Genomic DNA, 25,133 nt, shown 5'->3' on the forward strand with positions numbered 1-25,133 from the left:
CACACATTTGTATAAACGTGTGAAGTGCTCAGAGATCAGCCTGTAGATGTAGCTGTGCACATGTGCAGTCCTAAAAGATGGCGTGTGAGTGTGCGCCTGGATATGTGACAGGACATGTGTGCGCATGGGTGCAGACACTCATATTTGTATAGGCAGGCATGTGTGAACAGCAGGCTGGGGCAGATACAGAGGTTCAGGTGGGTGTAAGTGGCTATGCGTGCATGTGCATGGATGTGTGGGGGCCTATAGACTATTGGTGTGTGCAGGCCCGGCGGACACACATGCATGTATACTAGGAGGCGTATGCATGTGTGGAGTCCTGTGTGCCCTGGTGGAAGGCGAGCTCACAGGAGACTTGGGGACATAGAGCTTTTCTCCCTGACCAAGCTCGCTGCTACCACAGTGCGTGCCTGGTGGGGAGTGCGGGACCGACCAACACACAGCCAGGGGGCATCCATGGGGGCAGAGCTGGGGACAAGGGAAGCTCAGGGTGAGGCCACCTCCTCAGCACTCCTGGAGCTCAGCATCCCAGACACACATCCACACCCAGCTCACCCACGGGCAGGATTCAACCCCACCCCAGTGAACCCAGCTCTGCTCCACCATGAGCTGGGGGAGGGGACCACACTCGGAAATCAACCATAAATTTCTCGAGATGCTTTAATTTTTTAAAAGCCCCATGTAGATGCTTTGCATTGCGAAAACCCACAAATATCAGCTAAATGAGGTGCGCCAGCGGAAGGCCTGGCCAGGCCCGCCACCCTCCCTTCCCGGCAGCTGGGCCCAGGCTCAGCTGGGGCCCCTGGCCTGACCAGTGGGGCCAAGGGGCCCATCTTTGTTCGGAGCAGGGCTCAGACTGCAGAGTGGCTGGGTAAATAGTCGCCCAGTAATCGCAGGCTGATTCCAACTAATTAAATCCTGCGCCAAGAGCCCACTCCAGCCAGTATCCCAAGAGGCCACGAAAACACAGACACCCCAGACGGGGCTTTGCTCCAGGTCGGGTCTGGTGCTCTAATCCCGTATCTTTTGAAAGATAGGCGCGTCCCGGGATGAGGGGTCAGCGGGCCTGCCCTGTGCCGAGCGGTGGAATTTTTCAATAACCAGCAGCTGGGTCACCAGGCACACAAAGGCAGTGTAATATCCTGTGGGCTTACGCGGGGAGAGAGCTCAGGCCGCGCAGAGCCAGCTCCCTCCAGGCCTGGGGCGGCGGCCCCCCACAGCCCAAGCCCCCAGCGGCCAGGCCTCCACTCCCCTCCCACCAGAAGGGCAGAGAGAGCCTTGATGGAAGCCTCTGCTGCCCCCTCCTTCCAAACCCAGGCTTCCAAGAAAATTCATCTTCCTTATTAAAAACCAGCCTTGATGCTCTCAGGCCCCAGCTGCAGCTGTAGGGGGACCTGCCTGGGGCAGGGCTGCAGGTACCAGGCCCCTTCCAAGGGGCGGTGGATGCCCCTCGTGTGGGGAGGCCATGCCATGCAGGGCAAAGGTCTCCAGCTCTGGGGTCTGAAGGATGGGGGTTCAAATCCCATGGGGCCTGTGGGCCTGAGGAGATCCTGGCTGGCCCATATACTGGCTGATAACCTTGGGCAAGGTGTTCACTTGTCCCCTCTGTAAGTGGGTTACCAGGGTGTGGACACTCTCTATTCCCTCCCCAGCCTCAGTTTCTTCCACTGTACAGTGGGGATCGGGGCCTCCTCACAGGCTCTGGGGAGAAGCAGGGTTTGTGCCCCTGAGGGGCTCACACACTGTAGAGGGCTGTCCTCGGCAGGAGCCACGCAGCACATGTGAGAGTGATTAGAAGCTGCAGAGACCCAGTTGATTTTATTTTATTTTATTTTTTCTTAGAGAAACAATAGTTGCCCCCTCTCCCGAGTCTGGAATGCTTTACGCCTAGGGTCTGGGACCCCTCATTTAAATTGGCTGCGAAGGGACAGGCGCTGTGAGCCCCGGGAGGAGGTTGTTAGGGATGGAAAGCCGGGGCCCAGGAATTTACAATCCGTTACTTGAGAGGTGTCCTGCCTCCCCCTCACCCCATCCAGACCTTCGCAGGCCCAGCATGTGCCGTAAAGATGTCACATTGGGTGGGGGTGCTGAGGAGGGCTCCAGGGCCTGGCCTCTGGGTTTGGGTGGGTGTGCACAGCCTGGGGCAGCACCATGTCAGGTCAGATGAGCCCGGACAAGAGCTTCCCTCTCTGAGGCTCAGGGCCCACCCTCTTTAAAGCAGGACACAGATAGCACTGGGTAAGGAGGAGCATTTGCTTTAATCACGCATCCTCCACCCCAGTGCTGCCAGCTGGGAGACAAGTGATGGGCTGATGTGATGAGATCACAGACCCCATGGGGTGCCTTGCAACAGGGACCTGGTCAGAGTTGTGCACTTCTTAGTGCCCGCCTGTGCCAGGCATGGTGCCAAGAACTCTGCTCACATACCAAGCAAGCAGCTCTTGTTGTCCATTGCCAAATCACACACCAGCCTTCTCTCTTATGTGGGGCTTTGACACTTTGTAGATATGAGGCTTGGCATGAAGCACATTGCCTCTCTGAGCCTCAGTTTTCTCATCTGTGAAATGGGCAGTGATTTCCCCTGCCTTATAGGTTGTGGGGGACAGGGTTGGGGAATGAGATAAATAATGCTTGAGTTCGGACAGGGCCAGCCACAGAGCAGGCACTCAGCACACAGTACTGTCGGTGCCGGTGCCGGGGCAGATGGAGAGCCTGAACCTGCAGGGGCACCTCCCAAGGGAAAGGGCATTTGAGGGCACCAGGGATGAGGAGTGAGTGGGGCCACCAGCAGAGGAAGGGGGAGGATGCAGCATCTGGGCACTGTGGGCACCTAACACACCCAGGTCCCACAAACAACTCACCACCAGCCGAGGAGGGTCAGATTGGAGCCACCACATAGGGGCTTGAGGAGGAGTCAAATGTGGGGACAGAGTCAAGGGAGAGGGGGCACCCAGGGGTTGCTCAGGCAGGGGTGCAGGGTGGCTCTTTGTGGCCTCAGAGAGATGGAGACACAGAAGACACTGGTCTAGAGGCCAGTCAATGGGGTCAGCTTCTCTTGAGGCATCTGAGGGGTTATGGTTGGGACACTGAGCTGGAGCTGCCTGGGAGCTGTGAGGAGAAGGGCTGAGGGCAGGCTTGGCACGGGGCCCGGGAAGCCCTGGGCAGACAAATGCCTGAGAGGTGATTTGAGAAGGTGATTCCCCAGACTCGCTGGCTTCACCACGTCTCCAGGTTTTGAGACACTCAGCTTCTGCTCTTGGCAGAAAGTGGGCATCAGGGAGCATTGCTGGGCGTCTCCTGGACAGGGGGTGGGCACCTGGCTGTGAGCTCTGTGGTGCCTCGGGGGACTGTGGGCCAGCTGGGCAATCAGCTATTTCTATCACCAACTCCTGGAGACCCCCTGCCCTGAGCCCTGAGCAAGGACATCCTTTTTGCAGAGTTGAGCATTTCAGAATCTTCTCAGGGGTGTGGGAGGAGCATGGGTGGGGGGAGCATCCCCAAGGGGAGACTGCAAAAGCCCTGTGAGAGAGAGAGAGAGAGAGAGAGAGAGAGAGAGAGAGAGAGAGAGTGTGTGTGTGTGTGTGTGTGTGTGTGTGTGTGTGTGTGGCTGTGTTGGGGGAGGGAAGCAGAGTAAACAGCATTGCCCTGTCCTCTCTGCGGCTGTGGCCAGGTACACAGGCCTGTTTGGACAGCTGCCTTGTCTGTCCGTCTGTTTGGTAGATGCTGGCTGATAGATGGGGGTGGGCTGACTGTTAACCCCTTGCTGCCTGCGGTGCCACATGCTCACTGCCTCCTTCCACAGGGTTCAAGGCAGGCAGAGGGTGGTCCTGGCTGCCCCCACCTTAGCTACTGAATGGGAGGACACCTCTACTCTGAGTCAAGGACAAGGTTAGGGGGCTCCAGAGCATGGAGAGTCCACCCCCCACTCCCACCAGGGAGCCAAGGGCAGAGGAGAAGGGTGTCCCTCCCAGTGGTGAGCAGGGGCAGAATCTGTCTCAGTCTGTCCAGAGCTCTCCTCCTCACCCCCACACCCAATCCCTAGGGAGCCTCTTCCATGTTTATTAAAAAGGCGGCTACTGGGCTTTCTCAGGGCCACCCTGTCTCCACCACCACCAGGTCAGCTTGAAACAGAGGAAGCAGGATTCGGGGCCACCAGCAGCAGGCCCCTCTAAAGTGAGAGCAGGCAGAGATGCGGCTTGAGGTTGGCTGTCGGGGAGCCAGCTCAGACCGAGAGAGCTTGACTTGGGGGAAGATCCCAGACCCAATGATGAATCAGACACTGCGCTGGCTGTCGGAACAGTGAGACCAGGGTGACTGCGACCTGGCGTCTCCACACCGTCCCCCATCCACCACTACCTGTCCCCACCTTGGTCTGGGCTCTTCCATCCACCAGGCAGAGTCAGGTCAAGGGAGCCACCTGGGGCTCCTCCCACCCGCCCCAGAGTCCGGTCCATCTCATGCCCTACATCACTCTCCTCTCAGAGCACCGGCTCCCTTCTCGCACTCCTCCACCCCCTGGCCGGGACCCCCTGCACCTCTCACTGTCAGTGCGCCGACAGTGATCCTCATAGCTGGTCTCCCCGCTCCCGCCTGGTGTTCTCCCGATCTGGGTCCCTGCTCTGCAGCCAAAATGATCTTTTCAAAATGTAAATCACTCAAGCCACTTCCCACTTAAAACGTTTCAATGGCTTCCTGTGGCTCTTGAGATTAAGACAAAAATCCTTTAAATGGCCCACAAGGCCATCAACAGGGCACTGGTTAAATAAATTAGGGTTTGCTCATACAATAGAGTATCCAGCAGCTGTAAAAGGAGGTGCTCTGGGCCAAGCCGTGGGAGCCTCTTCAGTTATGCAGGTGGGTGGGAGGGGGGAGAAGGGAGGATACAAGGAAAACAATGTGTAAGGTAGTGTTTGCATTTTTTTTAAAAAGGAGGAAAGAAAAAACCCAACCCCGAAAAAAAAATCGGGTGAGGGGAAAAAATGGATTCACACGGCTTGTGTATTACATGTGTGGGATATCTTAGGAAGGGGATTCAAATCGAAGACCTGGCTCCTCTCTGGGGAGGGGACCTGCAGAGCTAGGGATGGGTGGAGGAGATGGCAGTGAACACCCTTTTGCACATTTGAACGTTAAACCATGTGATGCACTACCCATTCAAAATTCTATTCAATTATTTTTAAAATACCCAAATTTTAAAAGTAGGTGGTCTGCAAGACCCTGCACACTCCAGCTTGATCCTACTACTCTTCAACCTCCTCTTGTCCCCCACCAGCTACACACCCTCCGCAGCCTTTATTTCTGGTTAATGCTCATCTGTCTCTGGGCCTTTGCACACACTGTTTCCTCTGCTGTCCATTGCTTCCCATCCTTACCTGGCTGATTCTCCTTCCTTTCTGTCTCAAATCTCTGTCTTCGGGAGAGCCGCCTTCTCTGTCATAACCCCCCAGCCTGAGCTGGATCCCGAACAATTGTGCTGCCTCCCTATTTGCTTGTCTCCCTTCTTGGCTTGTAGGTCTGTGTGGGCAGATCCCACTTCTGGCTTGTTCTCAGCTGTTCCAGTGCCCAGCACTGTGGCTAGCACACAGTAAGACCACATCAGTATTTGGGGGAATGGCTGTACTCGCTGGGGGAGAGGATGCCCTGGGGGAGAGGAATTGTAGGTAGAAGGCTGTTGCCATGAAGGCTGGGAGGTGCCCACCTGGGTCTTGAAGCAGGAGGATTTTGCCCGACTCACAAGATGTCTGTTCTTCAAGCAGAGGGCAGTGCCAGGCGCAAAGCCCAGGCAGCTGGATTTCTTTAGCACCGTCTGCCAGTCCCCGCTCCCCGACGCCCAAGCCGAGCTGTGTGTCTTGGGCAAGTGACCTGCCCTCCCTGCATCACAGTTTGCGTCTTAGCAAAACCGAGGCGTTCACCCGGGTCTCTCAAAGTTGCTAAGGGCGGGGTCCGCGGATCCCACCGGGAAAGCGCGCACACAGTGGGCGCTGGATAAATGCCGGGGGAGCTGCTGTGGGCGCGGGGAAAGGGTTAAAGTCGGGCGCTTTTTAATTGTCAAATGACTGCGGGCGATTAGCGCTGGCAGCTTCCTCAATAATCGCTCTTCTCTGTACCTGCTGGGAGCTTAATTAAAAAACAAAGAGGCTCAATTTAAAGGCCATTACTATGCTAATGCGGCCGGGCGGGCGGTGATTAAGCGGCTCCGGCGGGCGGCGGGCGGCGGGCGGCGGTGGCGGGGCGCGGGGCGATCAGTTACCCACTAAACGGGCGGCCGGGCGGCGGGGGCCGGGGCGGCGGTGCGCGCCGGGGCCCGGTCCTGACCCGGCCGCAGCGGCCTGAGCGGGCGCCGAGGCCCAGGGAGGTGTCTCCCGGAGCCTCTTCTTACTCCCTAGCAAGGGGTCCGGGCTGTGGGGAGGAAATGACATCACCTACACCTCCGAGAGCCGCGGCCTCCAGAATTTCCCCTCCGGCCTTCCACCGGCCTGGAGTCCCCTCCTCTCTGAACCCACTTCTCAGATTATCTCTCGGCGCCTCCGCCGGGGGTCGTGTTCTGCTGACACACTACGCTGCGTCCCTGCAGTCAGCGGGGCACAGACAGGCCGCTGGCTGGGAGCAGATCTCAGGCTCCCAAACTCTGGGGCATTTGCTCCCCTGTCCCCACCCATCTTCCCGACCTCCAGGAAGGCAGGAGAGCGGTGGTTACTAGCCAGGCTGACCTGGGATGGGGTGCTGGCTCTACCAAAACCAGCTGGGTGACCTGTGTAAGGAAGGACTCCCACCTCCGAGGGGGTCATGAAACATTGGTGAAACCTCTGCGTGTGAAGCTCTGAGCAGGGTTTCCGCAAGTGTGGCAATGGGGGTGTATGCCAGGGCGTGGTTCAGAAACTGGACAGCAGGAACACAGGTGCACGTGTGTGTGTTTCTGTGTGTGTCTGTGTGTATCTATGTGTGTGTGGGGGGCAGCGGATGAGGGGGGACTTAGTCCAGATCTCATGAGACTGGGCAGTGAGGCCCTCAGTGATTGGGCTAGCAAAATTAATGTTATCTCTGGCTGCATTAAGAGGAGCATAGGGTAGGGAATAAGGGAGGAGATGGCTCTTCTGGCCCCTGGAGGACTGTGTTAAGCAGTGAGTTGCTGAGTGCCATGCTTTTTAAGGGCTGTTTTGGCAAACACAGACTCATAACTGGAGTGTAGAGAAACAGCCACCAGAACCTTGGGAGTTTAACCAGCAGAGGAAAGTGTCAGGGAGAGATCACTGTCTCTGGGTAAGAAAGAGCATGCTTACTTAGTCTAAGGGGTCCCAGCTGAAGCTGGACATTCGCACCCAATATATGATACCACAAGGCTGTCCTCACCTGTGGTTTTGACCCTGAGCATGTTTTCATTGGCTGCTTGGTAAAATCTGCAGTCATAACCTTTGGTACTTTTGTTGCTGATGTTAAAAACCACCCTACCTGAGCCTGGGGGGAAATTTAACTTTGTAAATTAACCAGTAAACTAACAGCGAAACTACCCACGGTAAAATGTATCACTGGCTACAAATTAACGCAAGAGTCAAATCCTGATAATCAGTTAGATGCAGTACAGGCACAAACCTGACAATGGAGCAAACGTTTATTAAGAATTTTTCATGGAAAATAAAGTATCTCAATGAAAATAATTTTAGTAAAATAAAAATGAAAATGGAAAAAGTTGTAAATTATTTAACTGCACTAGAAAGAAAATTGATCAAAAAACTAAATTGATGTAATGGAGTTTGTTCCAGAAAACACTTGCTCAAAGGAAGTTTATCAATGTTGTTCCAACCATAATTAAAATGTTGTGGTCTGTGTGCAAGGAGTCCAAAATCCTTGGGATCAGAAAGAGGGGGCCAAAACGTCAGCTTGGCCACTTGTTAGGCTCTCCAGAGGTGTCCTGGATTTCTCCTTCTGCGACCTCTTTCCCCCTGGAAAACCTTGTTCCCCATTACACCATGAACTCACTGAGGGGAAGTGATCCTGTGTCTTGTTCCTCACTGATTCCTCATCACCTAGCACAGCGCTTGGTCGTGGTGGGTGTTTGGAAATGCTTACAGAATCAGCAAGCCTTACGGTAAAGCCTTAAAAGGCAGCTTCTGCTTTCAAGAGGAGGAATCATGGCACAGGATTTGGCACAGAGTGAATGCCTAAGTGTGTGTTGGATAGATGGATGCATGGAGGTGTGTATCTTTGGATGGATGGCTGAGAGGGTGGGTGGGTGGGTGGGAGATGGGTGGATAGCTGAGCAGGTGGATGGATGGGTGCATGGATGTGTGTGGATGGATGGATGGATGGATGGATGATGGTTGGGTAGGTGGTTGGATAAATAGATGGATAGCTGGCTGAGTGGCTATGTGATTGGAGGGGGTAGATGGATGATGGATGGATGAATGGATGGATGGATGGATGGGTGAGTAGATGGCAACAAAAGAAACCATCTATCTTCTTTAGCCCAACATTCAAGGCCTCCAGCTTGACCCTTCTTTTTCACCTATGCTCCAACCTTTCTGACCCATGTCTCCCTAACCCTGAAAATGGCCTCCGCTCATTCAACCTCTCCCTCCCAGAATGGCCTCTCTGCTTCTCTGCCCCTCCCTACACAGAGTCCAGACTCTGGACTTAGACACACTCCTCTTCACACCCCAGCCTGACCACTTACCCCATTCAATCTTTTTTTATTTTAAATTTTTGGGGGGATAAGTAGGTTTATTTATTATTATCATTATTATTTTTAATGGAGGTGCTGGGGATTGAACCCAGAACCTTATGCATGCTAAACAAGCACTCTACTACTGAGCTATACCCTCCCCCCCAATTCAATCTTCTGCACTCTTTATAGCTTCTTCTCCAGGAAGTCATCCCTGCTCCCCAGCCGCGGCCTGCCTCTGGGAACTCTCCCCTCATCAGGCCCTGTCCTGGATTCCTCAGCCCTTCCTCAGCACACAGCTCTGGGCCTAGCGCATGCTGGTCACTCCAAAGGTCTCTACAGCTTGTGGTGTGGGGTTTCTTATCTTCCACCCGTGTTGTTAGCCCCTCATCTCTGTACCTGTGGCACCCCCAGCCCCAGCCAAGGGCGTGGGCCCACAGCTCTGAGCTGATGGAGCAAGTACAGAGTCGTGCCAAGTGGTGGGCAGGGAGGCGGAGGCAGCGCTCCCTCCCAGCACAAGGAGGTCCCGGTGGCAAGGCAGGGAAGGTGAGCTCTGGAGCCTGACATCCCAGCTTCAGTCCCCATTCTCACGCTGAGCAATTGTATTACCTGCTCCAAGCACCACTTTCCTTTCATGTGAAAAGAGTGGCAGTGCCTACTTCTAAATGGGCTTATGGGGAAGGAGTCTGTGTGCAAATAAGGCACGGGCCCTGGTATGTAGGAAACACTTAAAAATCTTAGTAAGTAATAATAACAATAATAATGGCTGCTGGATTTGGCAACCAGGAGCTGGTGACTCAGTGCGAATGGGGGAAGGGAACCTGGAATCAGCTCAGAGGGGTTGGATGAGCAGTTGGGAGAAGGCTCCTACTGTGAGCCCAGCATAGGGCCTGGCTCATAGTAGGTGCTCAATGAATGTTAGGTGGATGAGTGAATAAATGAATCATCAAGTGAATGGAATTCACCAGTGAAGGGCAGAAAAAAAGAGGGAAGGGCATCAATCCAAGGGTTAGTGAAGTAATATGGTAAAGCCCTTAGCCTCGGGCCTGGCCTGGCGCTCACCTCTGGTGCACGTTGGCCCTGGCTGGAGGGCAGGAAGGGGCAGTTGGGAGGATGGCCAGAGGGGCATGATGCGATACCTCCCACCTGCCCTGCACCAACCTGCACCATTGATTGTCTCTCCCTGATGTCACCAGGAGAGATCTGGTACCCAGAGAAGTCCCAGTATCCCCAAAATGAAAAGAAACTCCTGGGGCAGTCTGGGCCTTGCCTCTACACCCCCAGGGATCAGAGCCCCAAAGATGAGAGACTAGTTATCAGCTGCCAAGCCATGTGCTACTCACTCTGTAGGAGTGTGTGTGTGTATCTGTGTATCTGTGTATCCTGGAAGCTCCCAAAGAGTATCTCTAGCCTGAGCCTCTCTCTGAACATGCAACTGCCCCCTAGACACATCCACATGGCTGTTAAAAGGGCTCAGATAGAACATGTCCAGAACTGCACTCCCGACTCTCCCCCCCCCCCACCTCTCCTTGGTCTCCATTCATTTAATGGCAACTCCGTCCTTGCTCAGGTCCCCAAATTTTGAACTCACCTATGTCTCTGTCCTTTCCCTCACATCCTCTCGTGTCCCTGTCTACCTTCAAAACGCATCCGGGACAGGGCAACTTCTCAGCACCTCCCCTGGTTTGAGCCAACCCTAACTTTTGCCTGGATTATGGAGATAAACTCCCAAAGCATCTCCTGGCCCCCACGCAGCTGCCTGAGGAACCTGGTTAGATGTCCGTCACTTCATATACCCCTCTGCTCAAAACCCTCCTGCCAAAGCCCTACTTGATCTGCCCCAACCCCTGCTTCTACCTGCACCTCCTGGCCTTCTCCTGCCGCTCATCTTCTCCAGCTTGTCATTTCTCCAACACCCCAAATACAGTCAGGCCTCAGGGTCTTTGCACTTGCTATTCATTCTGCTGGGAACCCTTTTCCCTCCGGGGTATCTCAGTAAGGCCTCTGACGGTTCTTTCTAACTGCCTCAGTCACCTTGATGGCTCTTCTTTGCCTCATTATCATCATTGTCACCATTTGTTACACCCTTTATGCTAGAGAGGTATCTATTTCTAGCTTGTCTCCACACCCATTAGAATGGAAGCTGGAGGGGGGTGTTGGGAGAAACTGTCCAGTTGGCTCACTGCCTCTCCCCAGGCTCCAGACAGTGCCTGGCAGGTAGTAGGTGCTAAATAAATAGGTGTGGAATCACGGAATGTGTGCCTGCCTGGCGGGGCTGGCCCCTGGATGGTACCCCGGGCTGCCGGCTGGGCCCGTCCCTCCTACCCCAGGCCCGTGACCTCCAGCCCCGGCCGCGGGCTCCCGACAGCGCCCCGGGCCGGGATCAAAGGGCCTTGGAGCCAGCGGCTCCGCACAGCAGGGTCTGTGCGCCCGCAGGAAGCGCCGGGGCCGCCCTCGCGGCAGGCCCGGCCCCGGCGCGGCGAGGCGGCGGAGAGGCCCTGCGAGGCGCGCGCGCCGCCGGCCCGGCAGCCGTCGGTCCGAGCGACCGGCCACGCCGCGCATTCCAGCCGCGTGATTGACGGGCGCACCGGGGCCCCCGCCTGCGGCTCCCGCCGCCGCCCGCCTGGCCCGCCGCCGCCGCATCAAAGCAGATGTTTGCAGCTGGTTTGAGTTGGAGCCCCATCAACAGGCCCCTTTTTGTCTCAAAATAAAAAACAGCTACACCCGGAATGATAAGGACGCGGCAGGCACGTGGGGGAGATGTCAACGAGTCCAGGAGGGAGGCAGCCAGGCAGCTCCCTCTGCCTGCTCTCGCCCCATCAGCTCCTCCAAATGACAGGCAGTCTCCAGCAGCAGCAGCTGGAACCCCAAGAGTGTGGAGTCCTGTCCCCTGGACTCCTGGGAACTCCAGCTTATCCTTCAACAGGTATCATTGCAGACACCACAGTCCCAGCAGCAATGACAGCACGAGCCGCCTACTGAGCACTTCCTATGTGGGGCCCAGTTAGTGCCCTGGGATCCTGCCGCGAGCCTCTGAAGGTGTGGCACAGAGGGTAAACGTGATTGTGATCACCTGTAAGGGGCGGGGATTGTGGTCCCCGTTTTCAGGCTGGAGAACAGGCCAGTGAGTAGAGATGGCTTGCCCAGGTTCAGGCAGCTGGGATTGGCAGAGGTGAGATTCAGACTCTTCAGACCATTCCTTCTGCTTCCAGGACCAAGTTCATGTCGCCTCTTCCAGGAAGTCCTCAGCTGTCTTCCAGATTGACTAGCATACCTTTCTATGCTCCCCCAGCCTGCTGAGTGTAACGCATCAAGGCACATGCCGCATTGTGCCAGCTCCCAGGGGACAAGATTTGGTCTGACTCAGTCCCCCAAGCATCTTGCACAAGCCTGGCACAGAGTCAGCCTCCTTGGGTGTTTGCTGTATGAATCAGTGAAGGTTTGGCCAGTGGGGACAGGGAATTCAGTTCCAGGTGCCAAGCCTTGCAGTCCCCATGAAGGGAGTGTTTCCAGGGACTGTGGGACTTAGGCCTGGAGAAGCCCTGAGAGAAACCAGGCCCAGAATCTGCCTGGTCCCCAGTGCGGCTCTGGGCAAGAGTCTCCCAGAAGATCATACCTCAGGGGGAACTCAGGTTCAATAGTGTATCAGGGGCTTCAGACTGCAATTGGAGGTGTAGACGAGAAGGTTCCAGAGCCCACACTGGGGACCACATGAGACTTAGACTAGGGAAAGAAAGGGAAGACACACCTGCAGAGATGCCCTCTGGGCCAGGCACTGGGCTTGGCTTTCTCATATCCAGTAAAACTCACAGGATTCTCAATCACCAGTGAAGGAGGGATCAGCACCCCCATTTTACAGAAGAGGAAACTGAGGCTCAAAGAAAGGAATGTGAATGACCCAAAGCCACACAGCTGGTGCTAGAGATGTGGAAAGCCATTCCTCTGAGAATGAGGATGGGGATGGGGAGCTGACAAAGAGCCCTTGAATGAGCAGGAGAAGGAGGGGACATAGGACAGAGGGGCCAATTGGCCCACCTCGAGTCCGGTGTCCAGGCCTGGTCCAGTCACTTAATGGTCAGGGGAGTCATTTTATACTAACATGGCACTCCCAGGGCTTTCCCTGTGTACTAGGCAGGAGAGTGCAGCCGGGGGTGTTACTGCAGGATTCCCAGCTCAGCAGGAGGCATGTATAGAATTTTGTTGATAAAAAATTGGGACACTGGCCTCCAGTTTGTGTAGTTGTGAAGGGGGCAGGGGAGGGAAAGTTCACTTATCTTGCTAGCTGGCCGTGTTCTCAGACCCCCCAGCAGCAGAATATCCAGTGTTCTCTTGTCCTACCTGACTGCCCATTTCGTTTCTCACAAGGTTATTCATTCATTCAACAAACACTCAGTAACCACCAACTCAATGCCAGAGCCCAGGGTAGGGGGTTGAATTAGACCCAGTTCCTTATTTCTAGGTCAGTGGGGCCTTTAGACACATAAATATCTGGGTCTTTGGGTATCAGGAAAGGCTTCACATAGGAGGTGATACTTGAATTGGGTCTTGAAGGATGAAGAGGAGTTCAATAAGAAGCAAAGGAAAGGGGGCAAGAAGACAGGCCTTGGAGTCAGATGAAATTTTTGGTGCTAAGGAGGCAGGAAGGGACTTACTGTGCTCAGGGAACAATGAGAAGCATGGCAGCTGGAGCAGAGTACCGGAGGCCAGGTATGAAGGGGTAGAGTCAGGCTTTGAATGCCATGATTAGACCTTTGGGCTTATCTTAAAACTGCTGGGAGCTCTTGAACTGAGAACCCAGCTAAGGGCTACATAAACTGTAAAATTCAGTGATGGGGGTCTGGGAATGGCAGTACAGTGAGGAGAAGAGGGAGGAGCTTCTACTCGGCAAGGATAGTGAACCAGTGCTGGAAAGTCTGGGAGAGATGATGACAGCAATCATGGTCCCCACTTATGGAGCCTGTCTCATGTGCCCAGCCATTATCCCCATTGGACAGATGAGGTCACTGAGGCTGAGAGAGGAGAAGGGACTGGTGTAGGGTTCCAGTGCTGGGAAGTGACAGAGCCAGGATTCCAAGCCCAGTGCATGTCATATGGACTCCAAGATCTGGGGCTGAAGACCCATGAGGAGAGGCTGGATAAAACCGATTTTATCGGAGGTAAAAGAATCAGCCGTACTGTATGCATCTCTGCAGGTGTCAATGGTTTAAGAGAAATTATTCAGATTTGTAGTCCATGTTCAAATGTTCCAGAAAAAAATTGGTTTTCTAAGTTTTGTTTGTTAGCTTTATGAGTCTAATAAATTGAGCATTAAACACATAAACCAGTAAAAACTCAGGAGATGGAGATGTGTGTCATAGCCTGGGACTCTTTAAGGGAAGGACATCCCTAAAAAGGGAATTTCTTACTCTGCAATCACAGATGATCCTGGGAGAGGGAGGATGTGTTTGCGGGAGAGAGATGTTCAGTTTGGTTTAAGAAAAACCCACTCAGCCACACCGACTGGGTGCTGGGCTTATGCCAGATAATAAGAACTTGGTATGTTCTTGGGGAGGGCACGGATGTGGGCATGGTACTCACAGCAAAGGGCAAGGGTAATTGATGAGAGAAGAAACATTTGGATGCACGGAGTAGGGAGGGAGTATATGGTGATCCTGCCGTATGACCTTGAACCTGCCTTCTACACCTTCCTGTGCTCGTCTGTGAAATGAGGATAGAAACAGCAGCTTCCTTTTAGGGTTTTGTGGGGATTTGATGAGGTGATGCCATTAGATGTTAATTGAGCTCGATAATATTAATGAGAGAGACAGAGAACTGAGCCAGGGGTGCTTTGTCCAGCCCAGACAGACAGAAGCTAGAAGGACCGATCCAGAACCCAGGGTGGTCATGAGAGGGAGGTGTGGTTGGGCTGCTTCCAGAGACCACTGGGAGACCCCAGTGAAGGTAATTGACAAAGGCATGTTGGACTCATAAGGAATAAAAGAAAGACAGACGCCAGCTCTTGTGGAATGCCTTCTTCATGCCTGCACGGGGCCAAGGGCTTCACACACATTCAGCCCTCCCAACAACCCTGTAAGTAGGTACCATCGTTCCCATTTTTACAGATAAAGAAATAGAGGCTCAGAGAGGTTAAATGTCTTGACCAAAGTCACACAGGGAAAAAGTTATGGAGCCAGGAAAGAACTCCAGGCTGCCTGCCCCCGCTCCTTCCCAGGTAGCACTGTCTCCTCAGGTGGCTCCCACCAGACCAGTTTGGGGGTGGGGACTGACGCCCTGCCTCACACGCCAAACAGGACTATATTGGTTGGTTTAACATTCATTCAACAAACAATTACTGCTCACCTTAGTGTGTATGGGGGCTTGTGCTCAGCATTAAAGACACAGGTGACTGTGGGGAAGGTGGACCTGGAAAGAAGTAGAGTGGAATCTGTAGAATACGTTTTACAGTAGTGGGGGGGGTGGGGGGGACATTGATCTAAGACTGGAGAGGAGAAGAGAGCTTCCTGGAGAAAAGCATGCCCAAGCTAACTCCTTCAAAATAAGCAGGCGTTTGCTGGGCAAAAGTTGGGAGAGGGGGAACGGCATTCTAGGTTGTAGGGATAGCGTGAGGAGAGGGTCAGCAGTTTATATGGAGAATGGGAACGGGGACTGTGTGGGTTGCTATCAAGCCTGTGTGTCTGTGATGTGGTCATGAAGCTGCTGTCTAGATTTGGAGTTTCCAGATTAGGGGAGGAGCCAGATCGAGGGGATTGGTGCCAAGAGGGTGGGGCAGCTAGAGGGGAGGCCACAGGTAGCTCCTCCCATCCACTGACCCCAGGGCCTGCCCCGTCTTGGCCTCCCAGCCCAAGTGTGAGAAGGAAAAACACACCCATCAGGAATGCCCTGCTCAGTTCTGGGGAGTGGGGACTGTTGTTTCTTACAGATGAGGAAATGAGGCTCAGACTTGCCCAAGGTCACAGAGCCAGTCATGATTGAGAGCAGGACCTGAGCTCCCGATCCAGGAGCCCCTCGGGGGCAGGAGGGGGAGGGAGGCAAGAAGACTCGGAGCTTTTCAGCCTGAGCAGTTCTGTATCTCTGGCCAATATCTGTAGCTTCTGTACAGCATTCACGGGAAGCCTGCCTATGCCCCTTGACCACCCGCTCTGTGCTGGCAGCTTTATCCTGAGCTCCCTACATTTTCCCACTGAGAAACAGGCAGTGTTGTTGAGCCCATTATACAGATAAGTAAGCTGAGACCTCGAGAGAGGAAATTACTTGCCCAGTTACAAACCATCAAGTGGTAGAAACAAGCATTGAACCTGAGTCCATCTGATTACAGGGCCATCCGCCTGTGGCTGGGGCTGCTTCCTGATGGCTGGTTCCAGCAATCCTTCATGGTGGGAGGGATCGAGGAGGGGGCGTGGGGGCGCACAAAGAAGGGGGCACGCTGCTGGTGCCCCAAGCCCGCCCACACATGCCGTTAGTAGCTCTCACCCTGGCACGGTAGACAAAGGCAGCCTGTAATTGGGAGCAAGTATTTCATGCATCCCCCCCGATGTTTTATTGGTTGGAGAGATGCTTGGAGACCAAACGGATGGCACATTCCGTTTATAAAGTGTGCACAGTTTGTTTTATTTCCCGAGTTTTTGCAATCTAGATAACAGATGATGCCCCGAGTGGCTGGCGCTGCCTCCGTAATGGCGGCGCCGAGCCTTTGGAGAAGTATTAATAATAGATTGTGTTGATGAGTTTGGAGAAAGTAGCAATCGACCCCCTGCTGCCAAGGCATTAGCGCGGCAGTTCTGAACGGAGCCTGCTTGGTGGCGGCGCCTGCAAATGCAGGTCAACCCCCTTGCTGCACCCTCCCCCTGACTAAGAGAGCCACCTCCTTGGGAGCCACCCAAGGTGTACCAACCCAGCCTGGGGCTCTGGTCCTGCCAAGTGGCACAGATGCAGCCATCCCCTGTCAGCCTGGGGGCCACAGCCCTGAGTGAGGCCCCTGGGTCAGGAGGTAGAGTGTGGGGAGGGGTCAGAGAGACACTGGGAGAGAGGAGACAGAAGGGTCTTCCATGTCAGAGCAGCAGGTTCTGCAAACCTGGCTCCTTCCCCAGCCCCTTGGTAGAGCTGGAGGACCTCTAGGGGCCTCTGCCTAGGGTGCCATGGACAGTTGGGTGGGTTGCACCCTGAACAAAGGTCTTCAGCCAAAGGGCCAAATTGGAGATGAATTCATCTTGTGAAGCTCTGTGGGCCAATAGAGTTCTGTCTGCCTTAGCCTCTGCACCTGCGAAGCCTTCACTCACCTGCTTCTCGAACACTCACTGAGATTTCCTTAAGGATCAGGCAGACCTGTGTAGGATTGGGAGCTGATGGGGCATGCGCTCTCACTCTGATGTGGTACTTATTCATCGAGTTAAACGCTCAATATCATTGAACCCTGACAATAGCCCTTTGAGGGAGGTCCTGTTGACATCCCCATTTTACAGTAAAGGGAACTGAGGCCTGAGATGAGCATAGAGGAGGCCACCTCCTCAAGACTCGGGCTTCAAAGAAGGCTTCCCAGAAGAGGTGGCATTGGAGTTGGGCATTGCAGGATGAGTAGGAGCCTGCTGGGTAGACTAGAAGTGGATGGCAGGGGTTGCTGGGGTGCCCCCAATTTGAATGCCCTGGCTGGTGCCAGGGCAGCAGGCAGAGCTCGGATTGGCCCTGTCCACTGCGCCCCACCAGCTTGCTGTGGGCGGTGCTGATGGCAGCCCAGGGAAGGGAGGCAGGCTGAGAGCCTTGCATTTATGGCCATTTCTGTTCCAGAACCGATTAGTAGAGAATTGCAGCTGTAATCTGTGCCTGTGATGGCGGGCCATAAAGAGGGATGGGATGTGCGCAGTGCTCCCAAGGTGGCGCCCGCAGACGTGGCCCGGGGACGCGGGGAATGAAAAATGGTTTTAATTCCCTCCCAGCAGCAATAATTTGATTCTTCATAAATTTTTCCATCAAAGTGTTGTTGAGGCTGAGTTCCCACAGAGCAGGGCACGTGATAGGGATGGGGGCCTGGAGGAGCGGTCAGTAGGTCTGGGGAGAGGCGCAGCCATGCTTTTTAGACTCCTCTGTACACTCGCCAGAGGCAAGGAGACCCCCTCACCCCACCCCCGGCTTTGTCTCCGGAGATGGAAGATGGATCCTCTCTGTCATGGAAGGACCGTACCAAGCCCAGGCGCAGAGCCAGTTCCGTCACTTACTACCCACGCGACCCTGAGCAAGTGACTCCGCCTCTCAGCACCTCAGTTTCCTTATCTCTAAAATGGGATGAATATTTGTTCCTGCCTCGTAGGGTTTGTTACAAGGATTGAATGCATTTCTGCACGAAGAGTGCTTAGAAGAGTGGCTGGTAGGCTGTATGTGCTCCATGAATATCTGTTTATGGTGGAGATTTCTCAGCTGAAATGAGGGACAAGCAAGTGTGAGGGTCAGAGAAAGCACAGGTCAAAAGGCCAGTGTGATGGTGCTCTGGAGAGACTGCAGGCTGTTCCACGGGGCCACAGCCTCGGGGAGCAGAGGGATGAGAGAAGAGGCAGAATTGTGAAGGGTCTGAGTGTCAGACTCATGAGCTTGGAGGCTCTCCTGAGGGCACTAGGGAGCCATGGAAGAGTCTGGAGCAGGGAAGCAGCATGATCAAATGTGTGTTTTAGCCAGATCCCTTTGGCTCTCATTCTGGAAGTTGAGTTGAAGGGTTGGAAGGACCAGGAACCCAGGGAGGGCACAGAAGCAGCTCTCAGGCAGGAGACAAGGGGCCCAGGCTGGGTGGTGGGTTGGACAGGCCTGGGGATGGCTTGGATGTGGGGGAGAGGGTAGGGCAGCTAGGAGGCAGAGCAGGTCCTGGAGTGAGGGTGGATGGGACCTGTGGGCTGCCTGTCCTTCCCCTCAGGGCAGGGGCCGACCTGGCTCTCGGGGAAGGTGGAGGCTGACCCTGCACTCTGCCCTCTAGTGGCCATTGTGTCTCTGGGCGGGAAGGGCCCTGAGCTACTGCTCCCAGAAGAGGGCACCTCTGGGCAGGATGCCCAGTGCCCACCATGAGCCAGGACCCTGCAAGCCAAGGGGTAGGGCTCCTACTGTCTGGCTTTGTGCCCAGGGAGGGCCTCTCCCACTTGGGCTGGAGGGTCAGGGTGGCGGGAGGAAGAGGCCTTCCTGGGCAGTGCCTCTGGGAGGAACCCCTGACTCCAGCCAGTGTGCCCACTCTGTGCACCTGCAGGCTCTTCGCGGCCAAGTGCAGCGGCTGCATGGAGAAGATCGCCCCCACTGAATTTGTGATGCGGGCACTGGAGTGCGTGTACCACCTGGGCTGCTTCTGCTGCTGCGTGTGTGAGCGGCAGCTACGCAAGGGCGACGAGTTTGTGCTCAAGGAGGGCCAGCTGCTGTGCAAGGGTGACTACGAGAAGGAGAAGGACCTGCTCAGCTCCGTGAGCCCCGATGAGTCTGACTCTGGTGAGCCAGGGCTGGAGCTGGGGCAGGCGGCAGGGAGAGGGGCTTGGCAGCATGCCATGGAGGGCCACACCTGCAGGAGAAGCCGGCCGCTGGCCCCAGGACCCGAGCTCCACACAGACACTGCACCCACATCCCATGTATGTGTGCACTGATGTGTTCACATATACACATGCACATGTCTGGGTGCACACGGACATGTGCGCACAGCCCCACAGGCACACAAGTGCACCTGGACACTATCACCAAGGCACACGTGCTCGTGCACATGTGTAGGTGCACATGATCACAGATGGACACACACCAACATGTAAAATGCATGTGTGGATACCCATGCCAAGAGTGCAAATAGCTGGACACATGTACGTGTGTAGACGTGCACTTCCATGCCTGAGCATGCAAAAGGCCACACCCAGGGACACACACACGTGTATACGCATGTAAACACGTGCACACGTGCCCCAACACACATGCAGTAAATAAATTTTCCACGTGCTCACGTGTACTGTGGTTTGCACACAGGTGCACACCCCACCCTGCTCTCTGGCCCAGCACCCTCACCCTCATTCTTTCTTGCTGTGGCCCCACCACAGCACAGCACCACAGGGGTCTCTGCCAGCACTAGGTCTGCAGGCTGCAGGTGTCTGATCTGATACGTCCTCTCTCCATCAGCTCCCCAGAGCCTTCAGCAGTGGGCAGCAGCACCCCTAGTTAGTCCCTGTTTCCTGGCTTTGTGGGGAGACCAAGGCCCTCTGTGGTGGTGGGAAAGGCCCCCTCTACCCTATTCCAGCCCCCAAAGATTTTGCCAGTTTGGAGCCCTCCTTGCAGGAAGGGCGGGGCCAGCCAGGAACAAGTCTTAAGGAGGGAAAAGCCAGGGAGGGACTGGTGCCTTGTCATTCCTAGGGGTGGTGGGGACAGACTGGAACAGGGGGTGTGGGGAGGAGGTGCCCTGGTCTGCCAGGCCCGGTGGGGGAACCCGGAGCCGACAGTCACAGGACCTGACCATCCAGAAGATCTTGGAGGCCCTTGGAAGAGGTGTGAGCCCCCCACCTATCTGTCCCTCTGTCCATCCCTGGGTGGGGCAGCACTGCAGCCAGGCTACCTGGACTGGAGGAGAGCAGAAGTCAGCCAGGTGCCATTGGCACATTTGTACCAGGCCCTGGGAGGGAGTCTCGGAGGGAGGCCCCCTCCCCAGAGGCTCATGCTCCGAGGAAGATGGGCCGGGAGAAAGGAGACCAGTTCAGACTTGGGGTCAGCAGAAGGCACGGGCGTGGGGAGGGGGGAGGCTCTGCTGTCTGTCTGGGGCTGACATCTCTGAGACCCACACTCAGGCCTGGAAATGGCTTTGTGTGCATGGTGGGTCTGAGTGTGTCCCTGGGTGAGTAGAAATGCTTCTGCGTGCAGGTGTGTGCGCCTGTTCAGATGTGTGCATACCTGAATGTTCCCGCCTGTGAGCATGCACCTGTGTGTGTGTGCACGTGTGTGCACGTGTGTGCAAGTGTGCCATGGTTATGAACACTCCTGTGTGAGAACATCTGGAATGTGTATCTTTGCCTATCAGTTCTTAGTCCCTGGAAGCTCCAAAGAAGAAGGCTCCTCTCTGTGCCCTGAGCCCTGGCTGGGGCTGGGCCAACAGCATGGGAACTAGTTTTCTCAAAGGCTGGCATGCTGGGCTGGGGTCTCCCAGGCTCTGGAGGCCGACAGGACAAGGTGGGTCCCAGGCAAGATGGGTCAGGGGAAGCCCAGGGCCAGAATGAACACAGACGCCAGCATCTCTCCTTGGGGGCCTGTGGGCAGATTGGCCGTGTGTGAGCATCAGTGAAATCGTGCTCCCGTCCGTGTGTCCACACACAGAGGCATGTGCACGGCCATGTGTGTGCACCTGGTTATCCTGCAGAGTCCATACCTGTCCCCACATGGGCCTGTATCTCTGCCCCCTGCACACGTGTGCATCCATGTGTGTGTGTGTCTGTGTCTGCTCACCTGGGTGCCTTCCTGTGTATGTCTGCCTGTGTGGTCAGCAGAGCAGGTCTAGGGGCCTGGGTTCAGGTCTCCCCAGGGGCCCCAGATGAGGAAGTAAGGAGTGTGTGCCAAGGAAGGGGACACACAGGGAATGGGCCAGGGGACAGACAGGAGATGGGAGACTAGACAAGGCAGGGCCTGTGGGCCAGGGGAGGGATGGTCTTTACCCTGAGGGCCCTGGGGAGTCAGGGCAGGTGTGGGCAGGTGATGGGATCCCATCGGGCGGCAGCTTGCCTGAGGATAAAAGTCTGACTGGCTGAGTTGTGTCCCCCACAGTGAAGAGCGAGGACGAGGATGGGGACATGAAGCCAGCCAAGGGACAGGGCAACCAGAGTAAGGGCAGCGGGGACGATGGGAAGGATCCGCGGAGGCCCAAGCGGCCCCGGACCATCCTCACCACGCAGCAGCGAAGAGCCTTCAAGGCCTCCTTCGAGGTCTCCTCCAAGCCCTGCCGGAAGGTGAGGGGCGGCTGGGGTGGGGTGGGGGCTGACACCCCGACACCCGCTGCCTTTCCAGTCACCACCCTTTCCACTCTTGCAGGGGGCTGGGACATCCCTCCACCTCCCCAGCCATCCTGAAGTCCCCCCTGCCCACCCCCAAACCTGACCGTCTCCCTCTCGCCCGGCAGGTCCGGGAGACGCTGGCGGCGGAGACGGGCCTCAGTGTGCGCGTGGTCCAGGTCTGGTTTCAGAACCAAAGAGCAAAGGTGAGCACAGGCCACCTGCCTCTGCGCTGGGCAGGGTGGGGTGGGGAGGTGGGCAGGCAGAAGACGGGGGTGCCTGGTGTGGGTGGGGCTGGGAATGAATGGGGGCTGGGAGGCGCCTGGCACGTCCTGTGTCCCGTGTCTCTTGCAGATGAAGAAGTTGGCGCGGCGGCACCAGCAGCAGCAGGAACAGCAGAACTCCCAGCGGCTGGGCCAAGGTGAGCCGGGGCGGGGCCGGGGCGGGGCCGGGGCGGGGCTCAGTCTCCCGGGAAACCTTCTGCCAAGGCCATCAGAGCTCAGGCAGCTGCTGCCTTGGAACCTGCTGAGATCAGTGAAGTAGAGAGGGACACAGGAGGAGAGATGGCAGCCCAGAGGGGTGGCTGAATTTCCATATTTAAAACTGACATCTATGCACCCTTGCTTTGTGCCAGGCACTGTTTCCACCGTTCAACTCACTCAGTCTTACTTAATTCTCACAGCTCCCCGAGAGGAAGGGCATCGTTACATCCCATCTCTCAGATGAGGAGACTGAGGCTCAGAGAGACTAAGGGACTGGTTGGGATCGTTCAGCTAGTTAGGGGCAAATCCAGACCTCAGCCCCAAGTGTGGGGCTCCTGAGCCTCTGCTTTTGACATGACCACTCACTCTGCTGCCCACAATAGAATTCAGTGGAATTCTCCAGAGAAATCTCCAAAGAAAGCCTGCAGGCTGTTGAGGAGTCCAGGGTGAACTGCGCTTTGCCCAAATGCTGTTTCCACATTGTGGGCCGGGGTTGGCCTCCCAGGCCGCCTGGGGACATGGAGCCTTCAAGGCCTTGAAGGGAGGGCACAGGGCCTCAGGGGCGGGCTCCCCGGTGGGATGGGAGCTCCGAGGCAGATGCCAGGGCATTGGTGGGCAGCCCTTTCTACTCAGGACTCTGGGGGCAGACCAGGGTCCCAGGCTGGACCCAGGACTTCATGGCTGTGACCTCAGAGCCCAGGGCTTCCTGTCTTCTCTCTCTGCTCCCTCTCTGGAGACGCCCAGCCTCCTGGGGCTGCAGCCACTCCCTCGGGTCTCCCAGCCCGCTCCCAAGCTGTGTCTCATTCTCTGGTGTTCCCAGCTGCCCCCTGGATGTGGCCTCCCTGAGAATGTTCCCAACAAACACCTCCCACTCCTACCCGACCCCTCTCCGCAAATGGCACCACCACCCACCCAGCCCCCACACAGGGAACCCGAGCGTCGCCTCTGACCCTTCCTGTCTTCCTGTCCTACGCGCACTGCGTCTGCTCAGTAACGTAGTCGGGCAGTGGCTTCTTGTCCCGTGTCCTTTATGCCCCTCTTAGTCTAACCGCATCTGCTTTAATTGGGACCCCATCCCCTCCCTGTAACTCCCTCCTCCCAGTGGTCCCTGCCTCTGGCCTCCACCCTCCCAGCCTTTGTCCACAGTCCCTCCACAGCTAAGACCCTCCACTGGCTTCCTGCAGCCTCAGGGGACCCCCACTCAGCTTGGGCCCCAGGGAATCATCTCTCTCCCCACGCATGACCTTCCCTTGTCCTCATGCTCTGGCCCCATGGACTGGACTCCCTGCTCCCACCCAGCAGTTTCTCCTCTGCCTTTGCTGTCCTTCAGCCTGGCCTGCCTGCCCCCTGCTAGGCTGGTTGAACCTCTGCTGGTTCTTTAAGTCACATGGAGGTGGAGGGCCCCTTCCTCCAGGAAACCTTCCTTCCCTAAGCCTCACTGGCCTGGGTGCAGGCTCCACCTTGATGCTTCCAGATGCAGGGCACTCACTGCACACGTTGAGCCACTGCTGGCTGCTTAGGTGTCTGTCTTCCCCCGGCTGTGAGCTGTTGGCGGACAGAGCTGTTGGAGGAAGGGAGAGGTGGGGGGGGAGGGCTCTCTGACTTTGGATAAACTAATTCTGGGAGAGAGGCTGGAGTGAGTATCTGGGGAAAGGTGCCAGTGGTCAGAAACCTGGGTTAGGTGGCCCTGGAAGGCCCCAGGGAACCTCAGCAGGGGGAGGGGCTGGGGAAGTCCAGAGGAGATCCGAGGGGACGCAGTGGGCAGCCTGGACTGGGGGGTCATATGGGAAGTCAGTAGGGATTGCTGGGGTACACCTGTGAGGTCTCCAGGTTGGGGCAAGCCAGGCCGGTCAGTGAGGGCGTGCTGTGTCCCCAGAGGTCCTGTCGAGTCGCATGGAGGGCATGATGGCCTCCTACACGCCGCTGGCCCCGCCGCAGCAGCAGATCGTGGCCATGGAGCAGAGCCCTTATGGCAGCAGCGACCCCTTCCAGCAGGGTCTCACGCCACCCCAAATGCCAGGTGACCACATGAACCCCTATGGTAAGCTGCCCGCCTCCCGCAGCCCTGGCACCGCCCTGCCCACTGGCTGACCCGGCAAGCCTGGGGCCAAGACAGCCACCTCCCGCCCCAGGGCCCAGGCAGGCCCTGCCAGCACAGCTCACCTGCCTCCTCCTGACCCGGAGGGGGCGCCCTGGAGACTCCACCCCAGACCTCTAGCCCCTCTGGTCAGGCGCTTTCCCTTCCTCCCCTCCAGCCCAACAGCCTGCAGGGCCAACAGGGCCCCCAGAGCCCCAGCCCGCACCCCGGTGCTGATGCCCCCTCTGCCCCCCAGGGAACGACTCCATCTTCCATGACATCGACAGCGATACCTCCTTAACCAGCCTCAGCGACTGCTTCCTCGGCTCCTCGGATGTGGGCTCCCTGCAGGCCCGCGTGGGCAACCCCATCGACCGGCTCTACTCCATGCAGAGTTCCTACTTCGCCTCCTGAGAGCCAGCCAGGCCGCACGGACGCTTGGGCAAGGGTCCTTGGGTGGGACTGCGGGCCGCTGAGGCCAGCCTCGCCACCCCTGGCCCCACCGCCCGCACAGACTCTGCAGACAGCCATACAGTGCCCTCCCTGCGGCCAACTGGGCCTGGCTCAAATGCCCACTGGGCACGGCCAGACAGGCAGATGGGCGTGGACTGGGCAGGGGCTGTGTCCTGCCCACAGAGACCATGTCATCCCCAGGGACCCAGAGCTCTAGGACAGCCACTCGCCTCCATCACCTCCTTCCCCCTCCCCATCTCTTTTATGGGAAGTTTAAATTCTCTCTATTTTTTTAAACGTCCTCTCTGTGTCAAGCCAACCTCCATGGCCTGGGGCCTAGGTCAAGGCAGGGCCCCCATGCACGCCCAAGACGGTGGTGTTTGAGGTGCCTGTTACCTGGAAAAGCGTGTGTACCTGTGCCCTGTGCTGGTGCCTACCTCCCCCACCTCTGGGGGCAGGCCTGCCAGCCTGGGATCGCCCCTTCCAACAGG

At 56.4% G+C, this 25,133-nt stretch overlaps 1 protein-coding gene across 1 annotated transcript in view; it reads left to right on the forward strand.

Moving 5' to 3' along the window:
• Positions 1 to 25,133, forward strand: part of LMX1B (LIM homeobox transcription factor 1 beta) — a 78,717-nt gene extending 53,584 nt beyond the window's left edge. Inside the window, exons 3-8 of the mRNA XM_031450478.2 lie at positions 18,879 to 19,111; positions 21,407 to 21,588; positions 21,759 to 21,836; positions 21,985 to 22,051; positions 23,989 to 24,132; positions 24,446 to 25,133. Of these exons, the coding sequence (XP_031306338.1) occupies positions 18,879 to 19,111; positions 21,407 to 21,588; positions 21,759 to 21,836; positions 21,985 to 22,051; positions 23,989 to 24,132; positions 24,446 to 24,603 (862 nt within the window). The 3' untranslated portion in view covers positions 24,604 to 25,133. The remainder of the gene's footprint in view (positions 1 to 18,878; positions 19,112 to 21,406; positions 21,589 to 21,758; positions 21,837 to 21,984; positions 22,052 to 23,988; positions 24,133 to 24,445) is intronic.

Source organism: Camelus dromedarius, chromosome 10, assembly GCF_036321535.1.
Source record: "Camelus dromedarius isolate mCamDro1 chromosome 10, mCamDro1.pat, whole genome shotgun sequence".
NCBI lineage: Eukaryota > Metazoa > Chordata > Mammalia > Artiodactyla > Camelidae > Camelus > Camelus dromedarius.